The sequence below is a fragment of the Pelmatolapia mariae genome, linkage group LG10_11, assembly GCF_036321145.2.
Source record: "Pelmatolapia mariae isolate MD_Pm_ZW linkage group LG10_11, Pm_UMD_F_2, whole genome shotgun sequence".
Lineage (NCBI taxonomy): Eukaryota > Metazoa > Chordata > Actinopteri > Cichliformes > Cichlidae > Pelmatolapia > Pelmatolapia mariae.
This window is the reverse complement of record NC_086236.1, coordinates 33,748,529-33,767,515: the sequence shown is the minus strand read 5'-3', so window position 1 is coordinate 33,767,515 and position 18,987 is coordinate 33,748,529. Positions and strand designations below refer to the sequence as shown.

General features: G+C 40.0%; 1 protein-coding gene across 2 annotated transcripts in view; it reads right to left on the bottom strand.

Annotated features, from left to right (window-relative positions):
- Positions 1–5,872: 5,872 nt before the first annotated feature.
- Positions 5,873–18,987, bottom strand: part of slc8a2a (solute carrier family 8 member 2a) — a 29,967-nt gene continuing 16,852 nt past the window's right edge. Inside the window, exons 5-14 of one of the 2 annotated variants that reach the window (XM_063487375.1) lie at positions 17,991–18,269; positions 14,930–15,361; positions 14,313–14,674; positions 13,784–13,887; positions 13,275–13,292; positions 10,693–10,805; positions 10,415–10,438; positions 9,045–9,144; positions 7,741–8,007; positions 5,873–7,607 (exon numbers count right to left, since the gene is read on the bottom strand). In XM_063487375.1, the coding sequence (XP_063343445.1) occupies positions 7,231–7,607; positions 7,741–8,007; positions 9,045–9,144; positions 10,415–10,438; positions 10,693–10,805; positions 13,275–13,292; positions 13,784–13,887; positions 14,313–14,674; positions 14,930–15,361; positions 17,991–18,269 (2,076 nt within the window). In that variant the 3' untranslated portion in view covers positions 5,873–7,230. The remainder of the gene's footprint in view (positions 7,608–7,740; positions 8,008–9,044; positions 9,145–10,414; positions 10,439–10,692; positions 10,806–13,274; positions 13,293–13,783; positions 13,888–14,312; positions 14,675–14,929; positions 15,362–17,990; positions 18,270–18,987) is intronic. The other variant, XM_063487376.1, reaches the window with a different exon arrangement.

Sequence of the window (18,987 nt, the reverse complement as noted above, 5' to 3'; positions counted from 1 at the left end):
GCAACATTCAAATTCAGCACATTAATGAAAAAATTAATAGAAATAATCAAGCAATTATAAAATGTATTAGTGGAAGGGTGAAATTTGCCCTTTTCACCAGTTAGGGTCTTGGATTTGGAATGAAAAGATGTGTGAATTGAAAAGAGTGTTTCCTTCATTAATATCTCTGGATGTTCGGTTGCAAAGTAACGTCCTCATCAGAAAAACAGAGACAGCAAAATAAAGTGAATGAAGGAGGATAACAAAATGAAAACAAATTAGGTGTGGGTTACAACAAAAATGCAATTAGAATTAGAATTGTACTGCAGCAAACCACACCACGTTAATGTTATGGGAGAAAACCGAGCCATATCATTCATGGAAATATGCATCCATGGAGCATATTCAGCCAATCACTGTGAAAACATCAGATTCAGCTGTAATATTACTGTTAGGTATTATACATAACGTGTGTCCATTAAGACCATGAAAATGGTTCTTTGCTAATCGCATGTATCATACTTATGGCACGTATTTGTAATTATAAAACACTTGTGTGGATACAGTGTTATGCAGCCTAATTGTCTTAATATTCATTTATTCTGACTCAAAATGGTCAGCAATGAAGGAGCTGTGAGTATTGGAGGCTGGGGAGGCTAATCCATGACTGATAATATTCCACTGTGCATTTTGTTCTCTCCAAGTATGCTTTCAGTGCATTGGCAGCATTCTCCGGATTATTGATTATTGTAATCAGATGCTTGAGAGTGAGTATTAAAGTAGTTACTGTTTTCCTTTCAGATTTAAAGTATGAGAGATTTGCATAGGTTGGCTCAGGGTGATTGCTTTCTTTTTACAACCAGGACAGGAGAGAGAACAGGAGGAGAGCGCAGAGCTGATTAAGAGTGCAGCAGACTGATGAGACACCAGGAGAGCAGGAAAGGGGAAGAAGAGGAGAACAGATAAGACAGAGATGACACAGTTTAATTATAACACAGTAAAAGCAGGAGCTGTGAGACAGTTTGACCTGATTTTACTATCAAATATACTAAACATCTTTAAAAAGGTATTTTTATCAAGTGAAAATCCAAACAATTACAGGGCTGGGCTAAGCTGCCAGTGTTTCAAGAGCAAAGACCCCTGATGATATCATTCCAAACGTTACTGTAAATGATGGTGCCTGTAACTGTCCTCTGCCTACAAAACCGTGGGTTTAATTAGAAACATTAGAAAAGAAAACAACAGGGTTTTTTTTCTATTTCCAAAATGATACAATCTGTGCTTCACCATTTCACAGGGCAGTGTCTCGGGCACTCCTGGAACAGCTGTGCGTGGACATCAGCCAAATCTGTTCAGACATCCAAACTGCTCTCAGCGCGTCACACCCAGAGAACACAGTTATAACTGTCCTGGCTCCAACACCACACTCCTCAGCCACCAGGAGGAGCCTCCTGACCTTCACTGCACACACACACACACACACACACACACACACACACACACACACACAGAAGGATGTGGATTTTGCCTCTAAGCGCTGAAATAATTCCAGGCAAGACAGACAGGTTTTAAGCTAATATAAAAGAATGCTAACTGGGGATTTATTATAGTAACTGAGGACTCCATGGGATGACCCTGGGGTGAATTTGATGAGACGTCCAGTCCTGGGAAGATTGGCAACTCTCTTAAATAATTTTCACTTGTGAATAATCTTAATAATAATGATGGGCTTCGAATTGTCCATGTAACCCTTGCCAAACTGATGGGCAGCAACTAAGATTATTGATGAAAATTAATCAAGTGTATCTGATTAACAGCACTTAGGTGTTATTTACTGTCTTCTTCTTATAAAAGTAGCAAGGATGCACTTCCAAATGCTTTTTCTGCTTTAGTTCTTGACAAATGAATAATGACATGGTGTGATATATATTATGTCTTGTTATGTCTGAGTAGGGCTGGGCGATATATCAAAAATTTATCGTTACCGAAATTTATGACTCTCATCGACGTCATTTTGCCCATGTCGGTAAATTCGGTATTTAAAAACAAACGAAAAGGCATGTGCAGGTTGGCGATGTTCATGTCCCTTTAAGACGCTGTGCTACGTTACAGACTTGACGGGGTGGAGTCACATGACTCTACTACCTGTAACAAGACGAGACACGGGTGAACAAATGGAGGACGATTTAAATGTTGAAGCAGTAGCGACGGAGGTAGAGCTGGTGGAGGAGGAAGAGGAGACGCTTGTTAACAAAAAAAATGCATCATCAATCGTTTGGCAACATTTTGGATTCAACAAGGATGATATTGATCAAAAAATTGTTAAATGTAAACTCTGCAAAAAGACTGTTGCGTCAAGTCAAGGTAACACAACCAACCTCTTCCACCACCTGCAGCACAACCATGAGATTCAATTCGAAGACATAAAAAAAGCGAGAAGAGATTAGGCCTTTGTCCATGATGGCATTACATTTGCACAATCATTGTTTACTTTGTGAATAGCCAATGTGAAACATTTATTATTAAACTATTTTGTTTACAAGGGATACATTTTTTAGAGAGCATGGTTACATATTGTATCCTACACTTTTTATTTTGTTCAGTTAATAAATCTTAACCACTAAAAGTAGTTACTACTATTTTCTTCATTTATTTTCAGTGACATTTTACAGTCCTTTAAAGTGGTAATAATATAATTGCAATGAATAGGTCTAGGGGGAATAATATTATCAAAATAACTGGAGGAACTATGCTGCCTGCCACAGCCCCATCAAATGAAAAAGAAAAAAAAGGTTGGTTTTTTTGGTACTTGGGGTGGTTATCGTCCATTTATCATTATCGAGGTTAACAGCTCAATTTATCGTGATATTGATTTTAGGCCATATCGCCCAGCCCTATGTCTGAGGTTTTATTTGAATTTTAGGGCCTGCTGAATACCATATGATTTTAGTAGAATTCAAACAGGGTGTGAAACACCAAGTACAGTTTCCACCGGGGAATTTTGAGGATTAAACACTTATTTGCTCATTTCTGGCAATTTTTCTATGTACCAATATCTACCAGCTTATGGTAGATATGTCCTTATTACTGACCTGGAAGATAATTCTATGAAAATCTCAGGCATTCTGTATTTGCTTTGAAAATATTATTTCCACTTTTGTCATTTCATAATATCACTCACACAGACACACAAGAAAATATGATTTATTCTTCTGTCTTTTTTATGTTTATCTGGTTACAGATGTGAGAAACAAATCAGCTTAAATGTGCATGTTTCACCTATTAATTAAAACTTCTCACATCAAATGGATGTGCATTAAATATTTGAGGTTGTTGTTGAGCTATGGATAAACTGTACAATTTTGCACACTGTTCTCGTGGCACTCACAGACTGCACGAAACATTACTGTGGTCCTTTGCCTGCAGGCCACACAATGAGAACCCTTGCCTTGGATCATCGCAAGTAAGATTTTGTTGCAGCAATAATGTAACTCTCAACAGGAGTCCAGTGTTTAGGACAGTTACAAGACAGAAAAATAAAGATATACAGTAACAAGATAAACACATTTCCTTTAGTGTAAAATATTCAAATAAATAAAGTAAACACATACCATGCAATCCACTATCAAATCCCAACAAGTTTGCTCAGGGTGCTGATTAATTTAAGTATTGCTAATAGCAGCTTGGAAGTCATCTCAAAACAGCCTCATGCATTTATACGGTCAGTTCAGCAGGTTGTCTACTAATTGGAAGGTCGGTGCATCAATCTTTGGGTATTCCAGTTTGCATTTTGAAGTATCCTTGGGCAGTTTTCCTTGAGTGCACGTGTGTTATAGTTGGTCTGAACAATTCAAGAACTTGACAATACAAGACACCAACCAGACTGAATGTTGCGCTGTACAAGGTTGCTGTGCATACAAGTGGAGTTGCATGTGCTGTCCAACTTAGTTCAGTCATGGCTATATGTTTCGAAACATTTTTATATAGACATATGTTCATCCATTATAAATACATAGGAGCAGGTGCTGATTTGTGGAAACTGTCGTGTTGCTCTCCCATTTTTATACTTTGATCACGTTTTTTGTATGTGGCTAGATACTGAACATATGGCCAGTAAGAAATTGTACACGTTTGCATGCTGTGGAAGCAAATTTTAACATTTAAGATATGAAGGACCATACCTTTATTATCTGAAAAAAAGAATCCCTTCACCAAAGAAGTGAAAACGTGAAGGAAAGACAGCGTGATCTGGATAAAACATCATCCTCTTCCTGGAGTCAGGGCTCTAAGACATGAAAACGTCAATAAATATGGCTATGGTTTTATTCTCGACATCACAATTATCACTTATCAGCAGTTGATGACAGCTGACAACAAGTCAGCTAAACAACAACAGCTGGTTATAAGCTAACATTAAGCCAGTGGGCTAATGTTGTACTCAAGTGTCCTAAAAATCAAACTTTCCCTCTGAACAGCTTGATCACATTTTCACGTCTTTATCTCTCCTCTCTTCTCACCCCAAACCCCTCGCTGCAGATGGATTCCCCTCCCTGAGCCTAGTCCTGCCAGATGTTTCTGCCTGGGGAGTTATTCTTTCCCATGTTTGATCCACTTCAAAGGAAGTTTCACCGTTGCTGGCTAACAGCAGCACTTACCAACAGGAAAGTTCAGGATATCCTTAACAACTCACGCTAGTATCGCAGTCATCAGTCAGAGTGACTCGCACTGACTCACGTGTTCTGCACCGTCTTGAATCGCAGGTTGTAACTTGTGAATGATGCAGTGAGGAAAATGAGAGTCAGATAAAGGTTGGCCTTTTTACACAAGAGTGTGTCTGCACCATCACTTGCAAAGCCAATGAAGCGTGCACCTAGTTTCATCTGATACACCTGCCATAACTGCAGGATACAGCAAGCAGCAGCCCCTGTGCATAAGTGCAGTTAACAAGTTGTAAACAATCAGGCAAATGTCTGATGCACAGAATGAATACTTCTATGATTTTTTTGTGAGTCTCCTGATGCTGTGAATTTGGTTAATTTCTCATTACTCTGAAACAGCGATCTAAGTTTATATGCGATTTTTACTGTTGTTTGTGGTGTGGACTGCTTGAGAAAAAAATCATGTTTGGCTAAAGTTAATCGCAGCACATCACAAACATCGGCTCATTTGGGCTTGTTTTACAGTCCCAGGACCTGGGTACCTTGGGTAACAGTCAGTGAGTTAACGATGAACTCTGCAGTCTAATGTGAGGCTCTCTGTAATACAGCTGAAGCTTGGCCCAAATTGGATCATGCAACAGCACAATGATCGCAAGCACAGCAGCAAAGAAAAGAACTAAAGCTCAGTCAAAGTCCAGACCTCAACCCAGTTGAGATACTGCGGCACAAATGCCTGCAAGCATCAATGAACTTAGGCAACACTTTAAGAAGAGTGGGCTAAAACTCCGACCACAACAAAGACTGAAAGTCAGACAGAAAGCTGCTTCAGGCTGCTAAATATGATTCTACAAGCTACTGAATCCTGGGTTGTAGAAAGTCTTTTATAAAGTTTTTTTATTTAAACATTTTCTTCTTTAAAGTCAACACCATCTTTAACTGACCCATGCCAAGGTAATATGTATTACTTGACGATTATTTGTCAACTATTTGTCTTGTATAAGACGTGGTTTACACTGGATATTAGTGTCACTGGTCTTGGTCATGTGACCCCCCCATGTTTCACTGTCTGATGATGGGCAGGTTAACTTGAAATGTCATGCACTACTAGGTTCAATAAATAAGGACACTGGCATTCTTTAGTGAGTGGACCATTCATTCTTTTCTATGTTTAATAAAAAAGAAAAATAGTGCAAAACAAACCTTCCCTCTAATCAATCAACAAAGAAAAAAGGAAACAAAATACGCTGACATTCCTCTTCACATACCATTTAATGCTATCAGTGACTTTTCTCTACAATAAGAGGTATTTACCAGTTGTTCCCCAGCAACAGCAACTCATCTTGCTCTGCTTAAAATCTCAGATAGTGAATTTTTTAGGCTTTAATTGAGGTCTGACCTGCATGACATGTTATTATATTATATTAAATTATATAATTATGTACTGATTTTTCTTTCTTTTAAGAGAAAAATATTTTTTAACCTCACTTTCCATGTTTTTTGGGTGCACAAACTTAAAATGCATCTGTTAAACACAGAACAGGTAAGTATATAACCCCAATAAGTCATACCATCATGCTTACTTATGCTTGCTTATGTGGACTTGAAGACTGAAGACATACCCGATCGAGACACATGCAGTTAAAATTTAAATGTAATTATGACAACTTATAATAAATTACAACGTGCTTTTGCCAATAACAGTCAAATTCATAAAATTAGAAATACAATAACATTACACCATTGATAAATAAACAGATAAGACTTCAGGGGTGAATGAATCGTTGTTTTCAAGGAGTCAAACTAAATGGCAGACACAAGGTGCTTATGAGAAATTCATCGTGTAACTTTTTATCAGTTTCACATTTCAATACTGGCTCCATGTAGTGTTGCTATTATCAATGCCTACAATGAGATCAAACTAAGCAGGTGCAGTGCACTAAACATCAAACAGTGCCTCATGTCACTTAACGCAACACAGACACACAACTGAGCAGTGGGAGATATTTCATAACAGCAACTTATTGCTTCTACTGTGGACTGTCAAAAAAACTCACTTGCTACTGAGTGGCCTGCAGTCTTCCTTCAAATCACCTGGATTCATGAATACTGACAACAACGAACTAACAAACAAAGTTTCTCTTTTTGCGAGAGAAACATATGAAGCAAAGTAGTGTTCTTCCAACTGTTATTTTTATGTATCTGAGCAGCTTACTGTGTATTATCGCCTGAAATAGTCACCTTGTAAAATAAGCTCTGACCCAGACTCTACAGGTGTGGGGAGACATACGACCAAATCCTGGGCATCCAGGATGCGAGTCTCCAGGTATCAAGCAAAATCCAGCGACTTCACATCTATTCTGCTTTCTTAAAAAACAGTCGCTGCATTTCATGAGGTGAAAATGAAGGAGTGCTGTCACAATAATTTCACAGTCCGGCAATGGATGCCACAGAGTTACGTGGTTGAATCTGTGGCGTGTATACGTATGTTTCTAAACCATGGCAGCAGATGTCAAATGATGACGGCAACTGTTTATCAGTGGGAGTTTTGTGTGTGTGTTATTGTGCAGGCATGACTCTCCACAGCTGTGCTCTTTTAGAAGCCTTGTATATGGCAATAGGCCTCCAGGCTAGAGAAGAGGACGTAGAGGAACCAGAGTCCAAAGAACAGCAGTGAGGTAAGGACTTTGGGGACGCGTGGGCCTCCTAGTTCACCACCTATGGACGGCCTTCGGCGAAGCATTAACACTCCCATACACAAGAAGGCAAAAATGGTGAAAAGCGTGACAGAGAAGGCCAGTGATCCAGGGTCCACACGGAAAACCTTCCCTTTGACTTCCCAGTATATGGCAGACACAGACCAGGCCACACCTATGCCCAGAAACACATTAACTGCGTTACTTCCTGTCACGTTTCCCACAGACGCATCTGCGTACTGATCCTGCGTAGCAGCAACTTTACTAGCAAAGGTGTCTGGAAAAAAAAAACAGTCAAGTTAGAGAATGAGGCTAATCAGCTGTACATTCTCACATTCATTTTCCTAATTCAAACATCTGCAATACAAGAGTGTTTACAACAACTATGACAACAAGAATACCTCACTAACCAGGAAGAGAAGTCCCCAGTGCTACAAAGACCACTGCAGTGACGGTGTCTCTCAGGCCGACGGTGCACCCGAAATGGGAGGCTAGGTCTCCGATAATGGCTGTTAAAATACCAATGACAGTGATTGACACTATGAAGCACGCCCAGCCATTCCAGTACCCTGTGGGTGGGACGCAAGCAAACAGGATCTTCCAGAAGATACAGAATATGTGCATGAAATAGTCGAAGCAGTTGGGCACTCGCTGCTCCTCTCCCTCATCCTCATCACCTGTTTACCAAGACACAGAGAAAGCAAAAAAAAGAAAAGGCGTCAATACCTACAAATGGTGCAATCACACTTTGGGCCAATCACAGATCGCTTCATAGTATCAGATGAAGCTTTAACCCTGTAAGACCCAAAACATCAAAAAATAGCCAGAAAATTCTGATTTTTTGGAACTGAGATGTTTATTAACCCTCATTACAAAATCCAAAAAATGTTTTTGCTATATCATGTTGTGTATGATATATTTTTATTATATGTTTTTGTATCGCATTTGACACATTCGCCATTTTTGGCAACTTTTTGTTAACAACATTGTTAATTTTAGACAAAAAAAATTGATCATTGATCAAAGTATTGATCATATTGATGAGATAGAGGTCTCAGAAACTCATGTATGAACACTTTAAATTAGTAGATTTCTTATTTTTTTTATTCCCGCTTCCATGTTCAGTTTTCTCCTTCTGCACCTGGAAATTATTTTGACATGTCTGTAATTCTCAAACTATCAATATAAGATTTTCTGAAACATCTGTGCAGTAAACTGCTGTTAAACCCACTGAATTAAAGATGAAGGTTTGCTCTTCTTGTTTGATTTACTGTAAAGTCCACAGTTATGGTGGGCAGAGGCAAAATTACACAAAAACAATATGTCACTGTCCAAAAACTTGCAGACCTATCTGCAGCTCAGTATTTCAAGCATCTTAAATCTTTCACATCAATGAGCCAAGGTGACGTTTACTGTACACTAGTCAGTTTTAACCACCAAGTTTATTGTTGAAGTTAGAGTTCTGTTTACAACACAGAGACATTACCACACTTCCCAGACCACATTGTGTCCATACCTGGTTTCAAAAGTACAAGTCTTCATTTCTAAATTATAACGTTCACAAAGTCTTGTAATAAAATTACATGCAATGCAATAAATTTCATGCATAAGGATTCACAGGCAAACCTGAATTTCAGAAATTTACAGGTGAAGCTCCAAAAATGACACGAAACAAAAAGCAAAACAATAAATAAATAAAAAAAATGCCACTGACCTGCACTGACTGTGACCGCCCCGATGAACTGCTCTTTCCATGAGCGCGTACCAATCACCACGGCCAGATTTGTATCCTTGAGCAGTTTGTCCACAGTGTTCTGTTGCAACAAATTAAATATGTTGGTAATCAAGCAGAAACAATCATTGCTTACATGGTTGCATGCACAACAGATGGGTTCACATTACACAGTTTCAAGACTTTTCAAACCACGTCTCAAATGTCTTTTCATTTTAACTTGTTTTGTTATTTAACACACACCCGGACACCAAAAATAATAAATACTATTTAAATGATCTATTTGCTTCATTGCTCTAATTGAGAATAAGAATACATGAACAACACTTATTGGCCACTTAATTAGGTATACCTGTTCAACTGCTCTTTAACATAAATATCTAATCAGCCAATCACACAGCAGCAACTTAAAGCATTTAGGCATGTACGCAGGGTCAGCACAACCTGCTGAAGTTCAAACAGGGCATCAGAATGTGGAAGAAAAGTGATTTAAGTGACTTTGAATGTGGTGTGGTTGTTTGAGAAACTGCTGATCTACTGGGATTTTCCTTCACACAAGGGTTTAAGGAGAACGGTCAGAGAAAGACTGGTCAATGAGTGCCAGTTCTCTGGGTGAAACTGCCCTGGTGAAGTCAGAGCAGAAAAGCTAGACTGTTTCAAGCGGATAGAAAAGCAGCAGCAACTCACATTGTTGCCCAGTCTAATCAGTCTAATTAGTTCTGTTGCCACATTTGGATGGTCAGAATCTGGCAGGGTGGATCCATCCTACCCCGTATTAACAGTTTAGTTCTGCAGTAATGATATAATATTATGAGGCATTTTTTCTTGGCACACTTTCATCCCTTTATAATCCCAAGTGTTAGGATAGTGTGCCTTGTCACACAGCTCTAATCATCTCAAACTTGATTGTTAAACATAACGATGAGTTCAATGTACTCAAATGGTCTCCACAGTCAGCAGAGTACCTTTCAAGAGATTTGAAACTGAGAAATCTGCAGCAACTGAGTCATGCTGTCATGTTAACATGGACCAAACTGTCTGAGTAATGCGTCCAGCATCGTGCTAAATCTCTGCCATGAAGAATAAATGTATTTTTGAAGGCAAAAGGGGTTTGAACCTGGTATTATACAGGTATACCTAATATAGTGGCTGATGGGTATAAACACAGTACCAAATGAGATGGACTTAGTCAAGCAGTGCTTACACAATACACAATGTACACACACATTCCTTCTATGTATGGGAAATAAAGGTACATGGAATGAAATAAAATAGATAGTTTGGAAGCAGAAGAGTATCAGTGAGGAAAGTCTCATCATTCCCATCAAACAGCGCGTGAGTAGAAACTGTACCTGGTCTAGTACTCCATTGGGACTCTGACGCACAACAAGGCAGCAGGAGGTTAGTGAAGAAAACCACATACTTGTACAATCTTACACATTTATTTTTCAAAGTTTTTAAAGGAATTTTTCCAAATTTGCAAGTAAAGTTCTGGTTTAATTTGTCAATCTTCAGGCTGCAATGTGTTTAACATAACTTAATGTCAGTAACTGCCACTTTACTTGCAGTGTAACACTTGTATGAGCATCATAATATAGAAACAAACACCCCCCACTCACTCCACACACACCTTAAACTCACAGGACTCCTCTATGATGACCTCTAGCCTGCTGTGCTCTCCAAGAATGGGTTTTCCCATCTCAGAGATCCTCCTGGCCTGTTCCTCCTCAGGGGTGGGATTCCCTGTGAGAGAGCACAGACAGGAGATCACTATTCAAGCATTAATGATATCTTACACACGTGCTCTTAACCTCAGTTGAGGCTAAGTGCCCATAGTGAAGAAAAATAGCACACTAGCACATGCTTTCAAAGTATGGCGTATTTCAAAGGTGTGTGAGCAGCATTTCAAAAGAATCTATAACTTGGCTAAGAAAGAGGTCCCGTCTGCACCAGCAGCTCTTTAGAGAGAGTCTACCTTAGACCTGACCCCACTCAAAACATGTGGGCAGCAGAGCTTTTTGAGCATGGTAAAGGTCCTAGAAAGGGGACTATCTGTGAACTTCTTTTCATGAAAAACAGTCCATCGTGCCAAAGGACCCAGGCACAATGGAAAGAAAAGGAAAAAAGAAAGCCGTTTTTGACTGGAACAAATCTAATTTACACGACAGATTCCTCATAATTAATGAACCAGCCTAGCTAACCACCAGCTATCACCAACAAACAAGGACAATGTAACATGTTATATAGTAGCTTCTGCATTTTTAACCATTTACAACTGCCTGTAAATTTTGCCATCAGAGTGGGAAGACAAGTGCACAGTACAGTGCATCAACTACATTATATTGCCAAAGGTATTCACTCACCCATCCAAATTATTATATTGAGGTGTTTCAATCGCCTCGGCATGCAGACTGCTTCTACAAACATTTGTGAAAGAATCTCTCACACTCAGGAGCTCAGTGTATTCTACTGTGGTATCGCAATGAGATGTCACCTGTCTAACAAGTCCAGTTATGAAATGTCCTCACTGATAAATATATCCACAGGCAACTGTTAGTGGTATTATAACAAAGTGAAAGCAATTGGGAACGACAGAAACTTGGACACTTAGATCGGTGAGGTGCATAGTGCACAGGGGTCATCAACTCTCTGCAGATTCAATCGCTACAGACCTCCAAACTTCATGTGGCCTTCAAATTAGCTCAACAACAGTGTGTACAGAGCTTCATGGAATGGGTTTCCATGACCGAGCAGCCGCATTAAAGCCTTACATCACCCAGAGCAATGCAAAGCGTCAGACGCAGTGGTGTAAAGCACACCGCCACTGGACTCTGGAGCAGTGGAGACATGTTCTCTGAAGAGACAAATCATGCTTCTCTATCTAGCAAGTCTGGGTTTGGTGGTTGCCAGGAGAACGTTACTTGTCTGATGCTTTGTGCTAACTGTAAAGTTTGGTGGAGGGGTGATTATGGTGTGGGGTTGTTTTTCAGGAGCTAGGCTTGGCCCCCATAGTTCCAATGAAAGGAGCTCTTAATGCTTGTGGTGGCAGATTTCTTTTCTGATGTATTAATCATATGTTTTAATCATATCACATTAGTAATAGTAATATCACTTTCTCACTTTAGTATAGCAAGATCAGTCCTGTCACCAGTTGTATGCATGCATGTAGAATGTTATCACAAGTGGACCCCAAGTTTTATTACGCCTTCACAGTGGATCCATTGTAGATGGACATCCTGCTCAAGGGAGGTGACGGCCAAACAGAAAACAAGGTCATAATTCTCTCTGTGAGGGAGAAGGTTTTAAGGATGGGGCTGAAGGTAAAGCTCCCCCCCCCCCCCCCCCCCCCCCCCCCCCCGTGAGATGGGCCAACATGTAAGAGTTGTGGAATGTGATATATCCATATTGCAATATGTTATTAAACCACTTCAAAATGCTCACTGGGGGTGTTTGCAGGTTATTTAAAATTTCCACAACATGCTTTGGCATAACAAGGCATTCTGGACAATTCCATGCTCCCAGCTTTGCGGGAATAGTTTGGAGATGACCTCTCCCTGTTCCAACATGACTGCACACCAGTGCACAAAGCAAGGTCCATAAAGACATGGATGAACTGTTTGGTGTGGAAGAACTTGCACAGAGTCCTGACCTCAACCTGAGGTCAACTGCCTACTTGTCTAATATCAGTGTCTGACTTCACAAATATGCTTCTGGGAGAATCGTCAAAAATTCCCATAAACCCATCAACACACTCCTAAACCTTGTGGAAAACAAGCAGAAATCAAAGATGGTTTCTGCTTTCTTGAATGAAATGTGCTCACCTGGGTTGCACATAAGCTAGCCAGGTTTTCCAGTCTTTCTACTTGTACTTCCCGAGTGTTTGGCCGTCTTCACAAGCACATTTAGTGTTTCATCCTCTGGCCCTGCCACTATTTTTTTAATAAAAACACAAACCCGTGGAATAAAAATTAATGTATTCGTATAAGTTTTACAGACGTCTTTATGCCCATTGAGACAAACTCACAAATTGACAGTAAGGTATTAAAGTGAGCTCAAAACAAGAAATGCAAATTTCTGCTGATAGTGTAAAATGACCACTTCACATTGTCACATTTAGAGCCAAGGATTTGGAATTTCAAAATAATAGCCAGTTATTTTAAAATGCTGCACAGATCACCTTTAACATGCAAAACCACACCCAAACAATCTTACCCTGGTTTAGCAGCAGTGCTGTGAACAAAGACAGATAATGACTGAGTACAAGCAATATTTTCATGCTGTGATAAAACAACCTTACACTAAAATGAAAGTGTTCATTTCCCTTCTGAACTTCCAAAAAATGATTTTATACAGGACTACTTCTTTCCCCTCCACTGGCATGCACATATCCAATTTCTGCATCTTTTTGACACAATGAGGTTACACGAACAAATAATTACACCAGTAACTCATAATTAGCTGTAGCGTCTGTGCTGCAGTGAAACGGAGACAGTAGTGAACGCCTGCGTGTTTGGTTACTTGCAGCATTCAGCTGTGTGTGTTGTTGTTACTGTTTTGATACTTGATCTTGCACATTGATGCGATCTAATGCTTTCTATTAATGTGGATGAGAAAGGAAAAACAAACTACAACTGTTGTCTTATACTATTTTTTTTAAGTGACAGAGTCATGAGAAGTCACTTTAACATTAAAAATGAAATCTGAAATAATTACACACTCACAAGAGAGTCCTCGCTTTAGCCATTTGGGGTCGTCAAGCACAATGAAGAAGTTTTCCTGCTTTTCATACTCCTCCACGTTTATAATGCACACTCGCAATGTCTGACTGAAGACATAAGCACATACACAGACAAACACGCATTTATTTCTATACAGAACAGTTCTGTGATTTTACACAGGAAGAAAAACTCAGAAATACAACATAGTCTCTGCTTCTTAAACATCTGCACCTATATATATGTAACATGCATAGGTAATGTCCAATGAACTGAATTTACCACTTGACACACCTGAGCTCAATAGTGAATGAATAGGGTCATAGCAAAGACTGTGAATACTTTAGTAAAATTGCAAAAATTTCAAGCAAACCTTTTTTTATTTGTCACTTTGTGTGACTTAAAGTGAAAAATAAATATAGGCTTGAGTTTTAGCACCGCAGCCAAAGTAGAGATGTCAGGAATCACAGCTTATAGCTTGATTAACAGTGTGCCCCTATCTCCCAGTCATTGCCTCTATGTTACTATACCTTACCTGGTCTGTTCATTGGTGAATTCCAGCTCCCCTCTGGTCTCCTCGTAGTCCACTCCTGCCTTGGCGCTGCCATCTTCCGTATGGTACGGCACAGCAACTGTGCCCCTGGACCCCGAGTTCCTCACCACAGTCACCGTCAGGATGCCTGTGCTCTCACTCACCCGCAGCACGTGCTGCTCAAAGGTGAAGATGCCAGCATGATCGTCGTCCAAGATGGTGACCGTAGCAACCAGCGGCTCCACTAGTCTCCCTTTGGGTGGAGTCCCAGTCCCTTCATTTCCACCCTCCTCTAACCTCAGGTTCTGAAGGCGCACAAAGAAATGCTCATCCTCTTCAAAGATGTCGTCATCCAGGATCCTCACCTGGAGAGAGCAAAGTATTATAAAGTTACATTCCTTCCAGATGCACGTGGTTATTAACCATTTTATTGAACATTCACTACAATTAAATTCTCAGAACGACAGATTCTTGGATCCCACTGATGACAGACACCACAACTATAGGGAAGAAATCTAGATTCCCGGTCACCTCTCCAGGGCAATTTTTGTGTTTGACACTTGACAGTGACGATAAACGTTAAACACTGACACTAACATTAGCTTTTTTTCCTTTCTTACCTTGATTTCTTTGTGGGTCTCCCCTGGTTTGAACACCAGGGTTCCCTCAGTAAATTCATAGTCTGCTCCAGCATTGGCAGAACCATTTTCTGTACAGTAGTCCACATAGAACGTATTCTGACCAGTTCCCCCATCGAGGATCACCCCCAGGGTCAGAGAGCCACAGTTCTCCGTGCACTGATACTGGGAGCTTTCAAAACAAATGTGCGAGCACGTGGCCTTATCAGTCTCGTGGCCTGAACGTCGCGTGTGCTCAGCAGCATGTTTCTTTAATATGTTACCAGCACCGATCATCATGCGAGTCGCCTGGACACGGTAGAAGGCACGGCTCTTCTTCTGGTGAACCAGGGCAGAGTAGTTGGCCATCTCGATCAGCTGGTCCAAATCTTTGTCTGGGTGTTTCTCCTTAAGGTCTTTCAAGATGCGGACAACCTATCAAAGCAGGAGAACTAGTAGTCAGTCTTGTGTTTACACAGATATGTGTGTTGCTTAATGTTATGTAAAAACGCCCTTTAAAAACTATTTGCTCAACAGTGTCTTACAAGAAGAGATTTTATTCTAACTATCCAGACAGGGTTTGCAGTGGGGATGTGAAGAGGGATGCTCACACCAGAATGAAAATAAATATCTTAGTTTGCGATGACAAAACATGTTGTTGTTTCTTTGACGACCTGTCTGCTCTTCTGCCATTCCCTTATTGAGACTCCAACTGAGATAAAATCTTATTTGCTTCAGGAAACGTGATAATGAACTGCCACTATTTAATATTACATGTACTTTGTATTTATTTTATTTGCTATGGACCCGTGCGTATCTTTAATAAAGTGAAACTAAACTAAAAACTAATGTCTACTGTGACCATTAAATATGACTGTTTATAAACTCACTGAGCTCTAAATAAAAATGAACTGATTGGAAATGTGTGCAGTAGCAGTAAGAAGTTTACATGCATTCATCATGAGCATGAACATGAAAATACATACATACACCCCCACTAATATTTGGCTACATTTTAGTGGGCTTGCCATCAACAACCTGTTAGCATAGTTTTGGCCACACTTCTTGGAAGAATTTGTAGCGTTCACTTAAATTAGTTGGTTTCTCGGCACAGATCTGGCTTTGGAGCAATTTTCAACATGGTTGAGGGTAGGAGCTTTGGTACTCAAAGATAACCAGTTTAAACAACGTACATAACTGCAAATTATTTAGATGTGTGACCACTTTGCCACGATCTAGAAGAAGACCCAAGCTGTCACGTTCAGATGAGAGGAACTTGTTTAGAATATCATGAACTGGAAGACCAGTGTGACAAATTTGACATCACCACAGACTGAGAGGGTGCAGACCAAGAAAGAAGTCCACGCTCCTTCACTAAAATGTGCAGCTGCCCACATGGACAAGCCAAATGCCTTCTGGGCAAAAATTTATGGTCAGATGAAACAAAGATTGAGCTATTTGGTCACAATGACAAGACATATGTTGGGAAGAGTGAAGGTAAGGCTTTCTGAACATCGTATTAGCGGTCAAGAATTGTTGTGGCAGCATCACATTCAGTTCATGCAGCAAAGCATGAAGTGGATTGAATAATGAAGACTGAGGACTACCTCCAAATTCTTCAACTTCACCTTAATTCAACAGCTACACAGTTGAAACTTGGTCACAGTTGGGTGTTTGAATAGAATAATGATTCCAAGCACACATCAAAACTGGTTTTGTAATGGGTAAAGTAAGCAAAGGTAACATCAGGTTACTGGAACAGCCTCCCCAAAATTCCGGCCTCAATCCTATTCAAAATTTGTGGACTTTGCTTGAAACTGGTCAAATATCCAGTCAGAATTACGACAGTTGCTTGTTGATGGCTACAGAAGCACCTGGTTGAGGTGGAACTTGTTAAGGAACTGTTAATAGAATGTTAAATATAATGTCAGTATTACCTTTTAATTATATAGGTTTACTTATGGTAGAATGCTGCATGTAATCATTTGTGTTTAGAAGTATGTAGTTGATAGTATCCTGAAAGGATGTCTCATCCTAGGAAGCTTGTGTGCATTCCAGAGCACTCTGGCTTTCACACCCACATCCTGGGAGCATGGGAGAGGTCGTACCTTGTCTTATTGTTTTATGGTAGGAAAAACGTATCTATGTCTGTTTTACTCTAAGTGCATTTTGTTTAGATGAACTGCTGGACTTTCAGGCCAGCAGGGTTAGGAAGTCATTTTATGACCACACACACACACACACAAGGTATTCTTTGTTCACATGTATACCTATAAGATGTCATATGTTAATGAACCTATGCATATTCATGTAACCACAATAAAAGAGCAGTGTTACGGGAGAGCGGTCGAGAGCAACTGAGGTCAAGCGAAGGAACAGCGCCTGTCCAGTTCTCTCCCGTGCACGTTAATTTATAAAACCTCTCTGAGTGTCATTTATTCCAATCTGAGTTGAATTTACAGGAAAACTCCTAACAGGAACATTTAACCATTAGTGTGGATACAAGCAAAGTTTTGACCCTGAGTGGATTAAAGTAAAACAAAATCAAACTTGTGCAACCCAATGCTTGTTTTTTAGTCATTCAAGATGTATGCTGTATAATTATTCCAGTCTGGATAAAGAAATCACTAGAAAAATAAACTTATCATGACATTCATGTCATTGACGAGATTTTTGACCATAACTGTATATCAGAGGGACAGATCAGGCTAAGCGGTTAGAAGACAAAGTTAGAGGCAAGGTTGAGATGGTTTGGACAGGTGCCGAAGAGGCAAAGAAGGATATATTGGACAAAGGATTTTGAAGATGTAGCTGCCAGGCAGGAGGAAAAAAGGAAGACCACAGAGGAGATTCATGGATGTAGTGAAGGGGGACATGCTGAGGGTTGGTGCTAGAAACAGGGTGAGATAGAGGATGATGATCAGCTGCGCCGACCCCTACAGGGAGCAGAGTTCTAATTAGCTAAAACAAAACAGATGTTGAACCTGAAATTAATGGAGAAAAAAAACGCTCTTTTAAAGCCTTCAGTCTGAGTGGCTCAATAACACGTTTGCCTGAGTCTTACCTCATCTTTGTTCTGGTCTAGTTCATTGCCTGTCTGCACAGAGACCGTAACAGTGGAGGAGTTTCCAGGGCATGCACTGCTGTCTGACAGCTTTCCGTCCACGATCACGTCAATGCCTTTGGGAGCAACGTCCCCTTCCATTTCCACCACGATGCCATGCCTCTTGTCAGCACGGTAACGCTTGTGCATGTATTTGTAGAAGAGTAGGCGGCGGTCAGCGATCCAAGCCAAGATCACACACACCGGAAAATACAGCAGCGTCACTATGGCCTCCCACACCTGATTATGCAGGTAACATGAAAAATAATCAGTTACTCATTTCATATATTAAAAATAGAATAAAAGGTATGTGTATACCTTTTAGCTAATTAGATGTTTGGGTGATTTTTAGAAACACAACATCTGCGGCAAGTTTTTAAAAACTTAAATCTAAAAATACAGACTGTGGGTGTGCAAAGGGTTACCAAGTGAGGATTTACAAAACCTTGTAATACAGCTCGTAATATTTTGATTTTGATTTAAATATTTGTTTTCTTGCTAATCTGTCGTCCATACATGAACACTGCAAAGTGCAACAGTGAGCCACCACTTCTGTGTCTGCAGCTCAGTCATGTGATGCTTTGCTTTGCCCTTCTGCCATGCAGAGATGTAGTTTTTATTGATCTTTCAGGTCTTCCACAGTTTCCTCTTACTGACATTTCAGGTTCTTTCAAACTAATTGATGCCTACGAAGCACATGGGCATAGGGAAGCTATAAAAAGATATTTTCAGATCTGCTGCGTAGAGGAGCATAAGATTGTTAGGATTGCCACATTTGGTAGAATTGGTATGATTATTACTTTCTGATGACAATGTTGACCTCTGGCTGACTTAGCAGAAAGTAAATTTGAACAAACATTTGAAAAAAAAATGGCACTAATGTCATACAAATAAAAGTAACAATGCATTAATATTTAAAGCTGCGGGGTGTGAATTCTCACCACTAGATGTCAGCAGA